This window comes from Capsicum annuum, chromosome 8, assembly GCF_002878395.1.
Source record: "Capsicum annuum cultivar UCD-10X-F1 chromosome 8, UCD10Xv1.1, whole genome shotgun sequence".
NCBI lineage: Eukaryota > Viridiplantae > Streptophyta > Magnoliopsida > Solanales > Solanaceae > Capsicum > Capsicum annuum.
This window is the reverse complement of record NC_061118.1, coordinates 170,627,516-170,640,519: the sequence shown is the minus strand read 5'-3', so window position 1 is coordinate 170,640,519 and position 13,004 is coordinate 170,627,516. Positions and strand designations below refer to the sequence as shown.

General features: G+C 31.9%; 2 protein-coding genes across 2 annotated transcripts; one reads left to right on the top strand and one right to left on the bottom strand.

Moving 5' to 3' along the window:
- Positions 1–1,478: 1,478 nt before the first annotated feature.
- Positions 1,479–6,053, top strand: LOC107880009 (protein FMP32, mitochondrial). Its single transcript, XM_016726932.2, has 7 exons — positions 1,479–1,899; positions 2,749–2,880; positions 2,978–3,037; positions 5,053–5,129; positions 5,206–5,262; positions 5,374–5,440; positions 5,681–6,053. Exons 1-7 carry the CDS (start codon positions 1,663–1,665, stop codon positions 5,798–5,800), a joined length of 750 nt encoding a protein of 249 aa, XP_016582418.1. The 5' UTR covers positions 1,479–1,662; the 3' UTR covers positions 5,801–6,053.
- Positions 6,054–8,293: 2,240 nt separating this feature from the next.
- Positions 8,294–10,226, bottom strand: LOC107840473 (GATA transcription factor 5). The gene is made up of 2 exons (XM_016684342.2): positions 9,571–10,226; positions 8,294–9,236 (listed from the first exon to the last, which is right to left on the bottom strand). The coding sequence occupies exons 1-2, from the start codon at positions 9,880–9,882 to the stop codon at positions 8,550–8,552; spliced, it is 999 nt and encodes a 332-aa protein (XP_016539828.1). The 5' UTR covers positions 9,883–10,226; the 3' UTR covers positions 8,294–8,549.
- Positions 10,227–13,004: the final 2,778 nt, after the last annotated feature.

Here is a 13,004-nt window from a genome sequence, read left to right as displayed (position 1 = left end):
TGAACTACTTGGATCAAAATGATCCAAATTAGAAAACGGTTTGTTATGATCGGACAGAACAAACAAACCACAACAAAAGAAAAACAAGAAGGACGCACAGATTTACGGAAAAAATTTTACAGGAAAAATCACGGGCAGGGGCAGAGGAAATTCACCATGAAGGAGAGGAATACAAGGTGGAGACGACAGTCTCAATTTAGTGTATATGAAAAAACCGCCCGAAATAGCCTACTAAACGCACTTATATAATACGTGCATACAAATAGATCATAAGTCCAAAAACATATAGGTTGGACCTATCGCCTGATCCCTACGCTATCACCACAGACCCCACAAAAAATCACAAACATGAGTCACACTGTGAACTTTTCAAGACCGAATCAACAGAATTCGGATCACAAACTCAAGCACGTCTTTTAGTATCATTTTCTCATTTTCCGTTCTATCATCTACGTTGTGTAATTTTTTTATTTTTATTTTTTTGAGAATTTTAAAAATATATAAATGTATTTCTGAAATGTGATTTTATTTGTGTTCTAATCTAATGGAGACAATGGACGGTTTGGAAGATGGATTAGTTTAATCACGTTTTGAAAATGAAACTCGTAAATGGCATTTTCGAAAATGTAATTTATAAATCACATTTGAAATATATTTTAAATTGTATTTCTACTAACAATAAAATCGATATAAATCAGCTAAATACATGAGTAAGGATATTTATACCTTTTTGATTTCTATTGAGGTACCTTTGTTTGCTGGAAAATAGAAACTAGTAACATTTTACAATTTATAATTAATTTATGTCAGCGACACCTTTCATCGTAATACTTTATTAGGAAAATAATTTGATATGTACTTAAACTTTGATAAAATTCGTTGTAATATGCATGAATTTTGCGGGTGTTCTATGTTCTCCTAAATTATTTATTAGTGTATTGTAATCTCTTAAACTATTTATTAACATATTTTATTAATATTTATTTACACTAAACTCTTTTATTTATTTATTAGCTTATAAATATTACTAAAATACACTAATAAATAATTGAAGGGGTCATAGGACCTGCAAAGTTCAGACATGTTATAAAAAATTTCGTCAAAATTTGAATATATTTTGAACCATTTTCTCTACTTTATTAAAACATTATTATAAAACAATACAATACATATTTTCCTTCAATAATTTAAAGAAAATTTGGATATATTTTGAACCATTTTCTCTACTTTCTTAAAACGTTATTATAAAATAATACAATACACATTTTCCTTCAATAATTTAAGATTGGAAATAAAATCACATGGAAAAGAAAGAAAAAGAAACCAGTGAACATACAAGTAGAATTAAAGCAACCGTAGGATGCAAAAAGAAGTTGAAATTCATTTCTTCCGCCATAAACAATCAACAACCAACTTGTAATATTCATTAACCAACACAAGTCACTTACCATTCTTACCTTCAATCTCGCTTTTCTCTTATTTTCCCAACATAAAAATATATATACATACATTTTTTCGATTCATCATCTGCTCGATTTTTTACTACAAGTTCTTCTTAATTTCACATTCTTTCACTTATTATTATCTGAAAAGAACCAATAATTTATTATTTTTTTTGCTCGCAACATCCAGGTTTCTATTAGGATTGAAACCTTGTGATTAATGGCTGTTGTTGTTGTTAAGCGAGTGATTCCATTAGTTGTTAATTATGGTATTAGTTTATCAAAATTGCAAGGGATTAACAATGTAGCCATTAACACTCCTGCAGCAGCTTCATTGCTTGTAAATAACCAATGCAGGTCGAAATCTTCTGCTCATAATAAATTTGATTATAGGCAGATCTCGCAGCTGGTTAAACCGGATAGCAAACGTGCTTTTCTCGTTGATACATTAGCTCTGGTAATTTTTCGCAGTTTGTTTCTAAGTTTATTGTTATATTTGTTTCTTAATAAAATTGTTCGATAACAAGTGAGGCTTGCTCAACTCAAAGTGGTTAAGAACCTATATCGTCGACTGGTAGGTTGACGGCTTGCGTCACGTTAGAGGATAAGTTGGAACACTATTGATTAATAACAAAAAATTGTTCGGTTGTAGTATATTTTACTTTCCACTTGAAAAATTCCTTTTAATGCAGGTTGTTTTGAAATATGATAGTGTCAAACCTCTCTATAATAGCGTCATTTGTCCCCGACATTTTTTGGTTTTTATAGAAAAATATTGTTATAAAGAACATATAATATAACATAACATGAAAGATCAATTCCTCAGAAAACATGGATGTTATAGTGAAATGTTGTTATAGAGGACGACTGCTATAGAGAGGTCTGATTGCACTTAACAATTTTAGGCATGGCTCTGGTTGTTCCTGTTAATTTGAAGTATATATATTTATATGCCTTCTTGAAGGGGAGCCTGGTAAAGTTGTTGTCATGTGACCAGGAGGTCACGGGTTCAAGCCGTGGAAATAGCCTCTTACAGAAATGCAAGGTAAGGCTGAATACATAGACTCTTGTGGTCTGACTCTTCTCCAGACCGTGAGCATTGAGTGGGCTTTAGTGCACCGGGCTACCCTTCTTTTATATTTATATGCTTTCTTGTAATTATATTGTTATTTTTTGTTTTGTTTAATGTTGGTGTGAGATGAGCTTAAACAGAGGACATTGCTAGTGAGGATTCCTAGAGCGACAACAACTTGTTTGGTATTGATGCGCAGTTGTTGTTATAATTAGGAAGTCGGTTTCTTGACAGGTTCGTAGATTGGAAGCACAAGGTGTACCTTCAAAGCATGCAGAGGCAATAACAGCTGCGATCACTGAGGTTTTAAACAATAGCTTGGATAATATTGCTCATTCTTTTGTTTCACTAGCTGAAATGCAGAAAGTAAGAGATTTGCTGATAACTTTTTATGGGGGTTTTATGACAATGTGCCATCGTTGTACCAATATGAAAATGTTCGTCTGTGTGTTTTTCTCTGTAGTGTGATTTGGTTCAAGAAGCCAATCTTTCCAAGTTCAAATCCCAAGTACAAAGTTCTCAGGTAAATATATCTTTTTGAATTTTCGGAAGGTTTCATCATGTAATGTATAGCAATCTACTTTTTTTTCTTCTTGTTTGTAGAATAATTCCTCATGATATATCCAATGTACACCTTTTGATTCTCTTTTTGACCTATTTGGAAGAGTAGTCTACCTTTGTCTTCTCTGGTTCTATTGCGTGGAGATGTATGATTGTGAATGCTGTTTGGAGCCAAATAATTAGTGGTTGAGTTTGTGAAAAGATTCAATCCTGCCTACACTACTAAGCACTTTCTTTTAGTTGATTTTGGGTTGGTGTTAAATATTAAGTGGATTAACTTAAAGTTGAAGACCACGACTTTTTTGTGAACTGCTAGAAAATACATAACTGGTTAAACATTTCATGGAAAAATATGCAATAAGCATGGCATAAATAAGAGAAGAAGAAGCTCTCTATTTCAGTGGTCATCCTGTGGCAGTCACAATGGTTTTCTCCACTATCCCACCCCTCTCATCAGGCGATAATTGGAGATTACATGGTATGACTTTGAGTTGGATCTGCTTAGGGCTGTGCGCATATTTCTTGGGATCGAGAGGCAGGACTATTTGGCCGTTATTCCCATTTGCCACATCAATTAAAAATCTGTCGGAACTCCTTATCGATGCATTAAGTTTATGCAAGTTGTTTTTGGTTCATGGATCTTTTGCTCCTAATCAGCTGTTGCAATAATCATGGTTTGTGAAAGTTTTTGGCTTTCTGTGTCCCAAATAAAGATGGATGCTTATTAACCAACGTATCCAAAGAAAGAAAGAAAAAAACTACTCAGGTCCCAAGTGCAGGATCGGTAAAGTGGAGATCAGTACAATATTCATAATAGTTCTTCACGATTATAGTTGAAGTTTTTTTAAGCTGAGTGAATTGTCTAAGACTTACAGCACTTTCAGTTGCAGCAGAAGAGGGATTCGTCGAATTGTGAATTTATTGTTTAAAATGATGACAAATATCCATTCAGAATACAATTAACTTGGACCCTGGCCATAATGATCAAAATCCTGTCAGAAAGAGATTTTGGTAGAAGTTCTCTGAACTCAGTTTTAGAGATCTAAGCACAATCCCGCAAATATTTTCTCAAAATTCTCGTAGATGGCTCGCAATAGTTCCTAATGTCTTTCCAATTATAATACTCCAATGGTTGAAGATTTAGTTTGATATCCATATTTCAAGTCTGTTCTGACATTTTCACTATGGCGTAGTTGTTGTTGTTGCATGTTCAAAATACTGTCCTTATGAGAAAAACTTATCCCTATTCTTTAAGATTTCAATTTAGGTCAAGGTAAATTCATAGTACTTTGATTCAGAAGTACAGAAGTATGTGAACACTGAATATCGGCAAACAACACCCCAGTGTCACTTATTCGGTGATTCCTCAGATGGATCCAAGTTCAGGAAAGTGATTTTTCTGGGAAGCTATTGATTTGATCAGATTGTGTATCCATTAATCAAGGCTCGCTATATCCAGAGTGTTATGAACAGATCAAAGGAAGAACCAAAAGAATCTAGTTAAACTTGCAAATAGGAATAACGATGGACTATGTGTGATTTTGTGATCTACATATTGGGAGTTAAATTTATAGAATCGGTATGGATAAATCTTTTTCAATAGGCTACAGCAGCAGTATTTCTAACTGGAAGAATCAGATTCAAGGAGCAATCCACTTATACAATTCAGGCTGTTTATTAAATCTTCTACGACCGAGCAATTCTGAAGTAATGTTATCTTACTAATGGTATATACGGAAAGTCTGGTGGCTTGAAATGAAAGTCCCACCTTGTTCATATGACTGAGTTGTTCAGTCGATCTCCACAGCTAAGTGAATGATGTGATGTCATAGCTTCTGATCTTTTGAATAAAAATAGTTGGACTGATGATTGTTGCTTACTGTCATGTCTTGTGCTTTTTATTTTTCTAGGCTTTTCCAAAAGCCCAAAACTGACTTTTGAGTTTGATATCTGAATTCTGAATCTCTCTGGTTGCAGGAAAATCATTTTACTCTGCTGCAACAGGAAACTGAAAAGCTTCGGAATGATATTGAAAAAGTGCGTGTTGAATTGAGGTACATCTGAATTGTGGTGAAATTTGATTTTTACTTTTATTTGCATGCTTTGAGGACTACTTATTTGCTGATATAGGTATGAGATTGATAAGCTTACTGCCGGCCAACGTTTAGATTTAAATCTCGAAAGAGGGTAAGACTTCAAGAGCATCCTAGCTAATAATGAAGGCATTTTAACATTTTTCTACTCCATAGTAAATCAATGACTAGTAGTGGCTCACTCCAAATTGCAAACTGGTTGCAGAATCATTCGCGATGAGCTTGCCAAGCAGAATACAGGGACCACCGACCTTACTAACAAGCTAGACCGAGTAAGTTTTTTCTCTTTGTTACAGTGGCAGATCCAGACTAGATGTAGTTACATCTAGCTCGGACTGTCCATACATTGATTGTATATTATGTGTGTGTTAAAATGGCACGTAGAGAGCGGAACCTATTGATTCTGAATCTTGGAATCATCGCGCGCCACTTGCTTACAGTAACCAACTGAGTGGAGTATATATCATAAAATGCCTTCATCAAACTCACTATGTTGTGTGAATATTGAATAGGAAATCCATACTCTGAGGGCCCAACTTGAAGCTGGGAAATATGAAGTCATCAAATATTGTATAGGTACCCTTGTGTCCATATCAGCTGTTGGCCTTGCTGTGCTTCGATTATATGCTTAAACAGAAGTTCCATAAGATATTTATTGCCTCAAAAACATAGGAACAAATATAGTTGTTGATGTTATTCTTTTGGGAGCTTAATATTCCAATTGGCTTAGCAACTTTGTACAAATGAGTATTATAATTTAACATGATGTATCTTAATAGGAAAGAGTGTTCTTTTTTCTTTGTTACTTTTCTTGAAGAGACATTATAAAGAAAAAAAATACTCCATGACAGAGAGAAAATTACATTCAACCTTCTTTGTGGACAATATACACAACCTTGGTTCTCGGCAATTATAGTCTCTTTGGCCAAGCTTCTCCGAGGCCAAAAACACTTTTTTCCCCAAGAAAAACACTTTTCGTTTTGAAAATTTAACAATCTCTAGTAATGAATCTAGGATTTGAAGTTAGTTAATAAAAATAAATACGAAACTTTCGACTTACCAATTAGTAATTTGTTGCTGTTTATTTTCCTCAATTGGTAAGCTATTATAAATTTGTAAATATAACTATGTTTTGGTGTGTAGTAAAATTTTACTTATCAAAACATGTTAGCCATTGCCCATTACGAACCCATTCGAATGGACTATTTTCATTGTGACAGGCTGGATAAAGAAAACTCCTTGGGTACTACTAAAGCAATCAGACCGTATGCTTCTAGGATTTAATTTATATACATTCATAGTGTAAATACTTTTCACTTTGTCAATATACTTTTAACATGTTGTATTAGGTTGCATCCCTTACTTTACAAGTTAGCAGTGTCACTTATTATTAATAATTATATGTATGACTATCTTTTAGACAATGTCGAGCGTATTAACATTTTTACTTTACAACTAGATAGGGACAATCATGTCATATATTTATTATTTATTATTTATCGTGAATGGGGAATCACTATACGAAGAATTTTCTATGTTCGATCGTTGTATTTTTTTGTTTTACTCCCTGTAACTCTTATGTTCTTTAAGTTGATCTACTATATTTGCTTCCTCTGAAATTATTTCAAACATGTACCAAAGTATATTCTATGGGTTTGTCGCCAACATAAATTACAAAAGATGAAATTTGACTCAATCTTTGAGGAATCAAATGCTTTGTGTATGAGAACCAAAGAATCAATAACCATAGAAATCGAATTACATTTCTCATATTCTTTAAAAAAAAAAAAAAAAAGAGATAACAGCTGCCAATTTACAAAGTAATGTTTTCTTTTTTACACAAAATAATAATGATTGGATAAAAGTTTAAAATAGTGTAGGAAAAGGACAGTTATGGGAAGAAGAACCCCATGTTCTTTCATTACAGTTAGCACGTCCTTAATGATTCCTAACCACTCCACCGTTTCACATGTCCACATGACATGCTACCAATGCTTCTTCCACGAATATTTATCCATATCCAATATTTATATCAATTATTAAATTATCTAATCTAAAAATAAAAAGTAACAATGATAGGAGTAATATATATCAATATGGTTAACCTCGCTCATTGAAAATTAGAAGTTACAACAGATATCATTTCATTGATCATACTTCATAATTCATAATTAAGTGATAAATGAGCATGCGGAAAATATAGCTTACATTAATTGGTTTCGTGTAAATACTTTATGGGCCCAATTGATGGGTCGTCTATGTTAATCTCTATTTGACCCGGCCCAATTGGCCCCCCAAGTAAATGAAGTCAAATATATTGAATCTCTTTTAATTGGAGAGAAGAATGGAGTGAGTCAGACACCATTAAAAGTGGTCACAAGTCATTACTGCTATATAGTGTGAAATTCTCAATTATTATAAAGAGAGATATTTCAAAACAGCACCAAAGGTGGGGTGGGCATATATACCAAGCATACCACACACCACCCTTTAGTGGGCTCCAACCCACCTAATGACGTAAATATTATTATGGGCCCATTTACCACGTCCCACACCTTTGCCTTTACGTTACGATAAACTACCATACTCTCACCAAATGCATTGAATGTTATCTACTCTCTTTTTCTTCTTATTAAAATACTGATAACTTCACTTTACATGCTACTGTTCCAATTTCCATATTTAAATTGACTATTTCAACAAATAAAAAAGATTATTAAATTTCATAATTTCAATTTTTGTAGCATCTATGCCCTTTGAACATAGTGTGTATATGCAATTTGTGATATTTGAATTTTACTTTATCCTGCATAGACGTTCCATCTATCGAAACATTTATTTCCGTATTAAACAAAGGATGATCAGTTGGATACTGTTTCAACTGAAAATAAATATACATATATATTGGATATAAATTCTCTTAGCTTTGCCCAGTTCTTTACAAGATTATATCAAACTGAAAGACTAACATGCTTGTACTTTGTGCTGAAGCTGTAGTACTAAATTTGGCGAGTGAAGAATTATTACGTGAGCTTTTCGAACTTCAAGGGTTGTCACTTGTCAGAAACCGCTCAACCGTTTTGAATTGTTCCGACCTACTTTCATAAATTAAATAATGAAAACAATTTCTAAAAGATTGACCACTAAACGGCAAATGAATTAGAATTTTACACTGCAAAAAAAAATAAAAATTAAAACATCAAGCAAAAAGAATAAAGTAGAAAATACCTAAAAGTAAAATTACAATAACCTCCCTAAAATACCGTTACATTCCTATGTCTACCCTCCTCCTACAAACCACAATTTTACCAAAAATTTTCACATTTTAACCGCAACCTACTAAACCGCTTTTTCCACCGAACCGGCCGGTTCTATTTCATTTCAACAAGTTGAAATCATTGAAGCTAAACCGGGTTCAATAACCTCACCGGTTTCCTTCTTCCGCCGCATCTCCAAAACTTTCCGGTGACTATTCGAATGAACTTCTTGAGAAAAAGTTGGACTACAAGCCGGTCTATATTCAGGATAAAGCCGACCGGATTTGTAACGAACACCACAAGCATTGCACAAAGTCTTTGGACCCAATGGACCGGCTCGCCACTGAGGTGTTTTTTGAACCTGACAATGAGTACATCTCCGTCCTGAACCGGGTTCAGTTAATGAACTCTTTTTCATCTTCTTCAACGGCGGTTTTTCCACGCTGAAAAACAAGTCACCATCATGAACCGGGTTCATGAATAAAACCGAAGGGAAAGGTGATGAACCGTACGAGGAAGAGGTTGGAGAAGAAGAGTCCGCTGAAACTGTCGGTGATGGAAAAGACCATGTTCTTCCAGCCGGTCTAGACCGTTTGGTCCTCGGTTTAACCGGAACTGGTAAAGGAAAACAAGGAACTGGAACTTTCATTTTCTTAACAACCGGTCTAACCATAACCATCGGTTCAGACCGGGGCTGTGGAAAACCACCGGTTTTCTCCTTGAAACCGCCGGCTGGACACAACAACGAGAATTCCGACGACGTATCATCCACAAATTGTGATAACCATTCGAGATTCTCCAATTCATCAACCTGTTCAAATTGGTTTTTCATAAAAATCCAAAATTTACAAAATTAAACAAAAAATTGGCCATTTTCTTCCTGTGTTTTACATAAAAATCCAAAATTTACAAAATAAAACAATAAATTTGGCAAAAAAAATTCCTGGGTTTATCATAAAAATCCAAAATTTACAAACCGAAACTAAAATTGCAATTTTTTCCTTGGTTTTCCTAAATATCCAAATTTTACAAAATAAAATGAAAAAATTGCAATTTTTTCTTCTGGGTTATCATAAAAATCCAAAATTTACAAAATAAAACGAAAAATTGGCAAATTTCTGTTTCCCAAGGCCATGAGTTTTTACCGGAATAGGGAGTTCGCCGGCGAGGGAACCAAAGCTTTCCATGCCGGAAAAAGCAGAATCTTGTGAATTTCTGTTCTGAGAATTTCCAGAAAAGGATTCCTTTTCATCTTCTTCATGCAATTCTTGTAAACACCCATCTTTAAAATCTTTATCAGAAAAATCCAAAAGGTCATCAACTTCAAAATCATCATTTGCTCCATTATTAAACCCTGTTACACACCATAAATCATCAATAAAAACTTGTTGGGTATTTTTCATAGCCATATCTGAAAGAAGACTAGGTTTCAATGCTCTTGCTTCAATCAACTCCATGAGAAAAAATTAGCACAAAATTGAAAACTAGGCAAAAAAAAGTTTGTGCCTTTTTTTTAAGGTACAGAGAAGTTTACGTTGGTTTTTATTGGTAGGAAAATTGGAAGAAGAAGTTTGGAGAATTGCAGGTGAAGGCTAAAATAAAATAAATTTGAGAAGAAGAGTTTTTGGGTTAAAAGCACTGAAAAGGGGGCGAAACTAGTGGGGGGTTATTGTTTTTTATTTTTCTCTTTTTATCTAACTTTCTCTCTCCTTTTTATGAAAAAATAACTCTCCAATTATTTTTTTTTTTTATGCTCCAAAAGCTTTCACATAATCGATAAAATTATTATCTATTTACAAGATGATCACAAGTTTAAATTATGAAAACATGTTCATGTAGATTGCAAAAAGGTACATGACTTGATTCTTTCCTGAATTCTGTTAATAGCAACAGTATTAGTGCATTCGATGAATTTTATTTTATTTTTTTGAATTTTTTCTTTTTTGTTTTTGTTAATAATTGAGGATGACTAGTAGAAGACTGTTTATTATTACGGTGGGCCGTTAGGCATGAAATTATAAGTTACAGATGTTGAAATATTATTGGCTACATGACAAATCTTTTCTTTTTTAACTGGTCCAGAATTTCAAGTAGATTTATTGTAATATTCTTCTTTTTATTTGTATTTTGAAAAAAAAAAAAAATAAGAAGGATATTTGTTAGATTTATGGTTTAAGATTCAAAGGCAGGGAAAGTGAAAATGAAAGGTTTGATTAAATTTCAAAGTTTCTTACAAGAAAAAAAAAAACAAAAAAACAAAAACAAAATGAAAATGGTCAAAAAGAGAGAGCTGTTCTAGAAAGACAGCCCTTAAATTGTCTTTAAGTTATTACCGCGTTGAATCCTTATTGACGCTTCTTAATGATGTTTAAGTTTTGCCACTCCCTCATCCATTTTAATTGTCATATTTATTTTTAATCAATAAATACAGCTACAGATTAATGTGGTTGTAAAAAAGGAATTAAATCAAAATTAATTAAGAATAATTTCATTAAATTATCTTTTTAGTTGATATATTTTAAGGAGGTATAAGTTAAAAAACATGAAAAATAAAACAGACAGTACTTCTTTCATTTTCTTTTACTTGTTATTTTTTAACATAATACACTCATTAAGAAATTAATTATTGATACGACTATTTTATCATATTATTCTTATTAATTGATATTTAGAGTAATATGTCTTGAAAAATACCATACAAAATAAATAACTAATACTAAGAAAAAAAATCACTATCTTTTTTGCTATATCAAAAATATCAAATAAAAAAAATTAATTAAAAATAATAATAATAAGTTGAGTAAACAAAAAATATAGAAAATAATGAAGTGACTAAGTTTTAAATGCGATTCAGTAAATTAATCTAGCTGTGATTCACTTGGCACACGCGGAAATATACAACTTTAAGCAACAAATGGACCTCGATCTCCTTTTTTTTTTTTTTTTTTACTCATCCGGGTGTTAAGGACCATTTTGGGGGTGGCGCTCCCAACAAAATTTTTTCATATCCAGGGCTCAAACCCGACACCTCTAGTTAAGATTGAGCTACGAAATAATATTTTATTTTATTCTTTAATCTTTTAAATTTTGGTTGACATAATTACTCCCTCCATTTATTTTTACCGGTCACAAATTTTCTAATTAAATTTTTACTTTTACTTGTCATTCTTTATATATCAAAAAAAAAAAAAAAAAATCCTTTTTCCTATTTTACTCTTTTCTTCAAATTAATTTGAAGACACAATTTAAACATTATTTAATAAATGTACTATGATAAAATAATTATGTTATTAATTATTTTTTTAATAAATATGTTATCTCAATTTGTGACGTGTAAAAACGAAGGAAGGGAGTACTCAATATTCGTGGCAGTCAAAAATACGAGTATATTAGTACTAGATAATGAATTCGTGGTAAAATAATAATTTTGGTGAAAGCTCACTTTTTAGCTAATGAAAATTAGTTTTACGTAGGCACTTTATGAAATTCAACTCTACAAGTTTACTTCATTTAATTTTTAATTTTTAATTTTTAATTTTTAATTTTTAATTTTTAATTTTTAATTTTCTGATTGAAAAGGTGATACTATTCATATTGTACGTCATGTGTTACTTTGGGCAACTTATTTGATTAGTCATGGGGTGATTTTTCTTTGAGCCTGTTTTATTACTCACTTATTCCCTTTTAAATTTTCAACATGCATTTTGTACTTCCGCGTAAACATAAATATAATCATGTATTTGGTTTAATAATATTTTTGTACCTATTATGCTTTGAAATCTAGTAACTTAAAAATTATTTATTTAAAAGATATATACAATGAACTAGAATACCCTTCAAAAATAAAATAAATATTCCCTACTTCAATACTACTTGTCCACTATTAACGTGAGATACATATTAAGAAACAATAAATAATATGAGTAATTTTACTATATCATTCTTTAAATATAATTATTTAATGGTTTAGAAAAATCATTGAGTAATAAATAATTTTTAAAAACGAAGATAAATGGATAAAAATTGATAAATTATTCATTATTTTTTAAATCGAACAAGTATTGTTAAGCATATATTTTTAGTAACATTAACAATACTATTGTCAAGCAGAAAGAGTAAATTAAAACGGCGAGGATAGATTGATTAGCACGCATTTAGCAGAATCATAGAGATCTTGTCAACAAATGTAGATATTTATTTAGAGGGAGTGATTATTGGCTTGGTGGGGTAATATATAGGTCAATAATCAAAACTTTAGCTGGGCAACACAATGATTATTGCTTTCATTGGGGTTTATCGAGAAGCATTTGCTTTTTTTTTTTGAAATTTACGAGGGAACAATTTTGTCTATGTTAATTTTAAAATCTTATTTGTATTATTATTCCCTTATATTCAATTGAATTGGATCAATATTACAGTACGAACGAGAGGAGAATTTGATTTAGATGAAGAGAAAAGCTAATTGAGTTAGAGACATTTTCCGACATTGGACGGATGTTAAAGGAGAGCAATTTTTTGGGGATTTTTATTGAACGTCGACGATCTTTTTGTTCGAATAGCATAAAAGAGGGCAAACTTA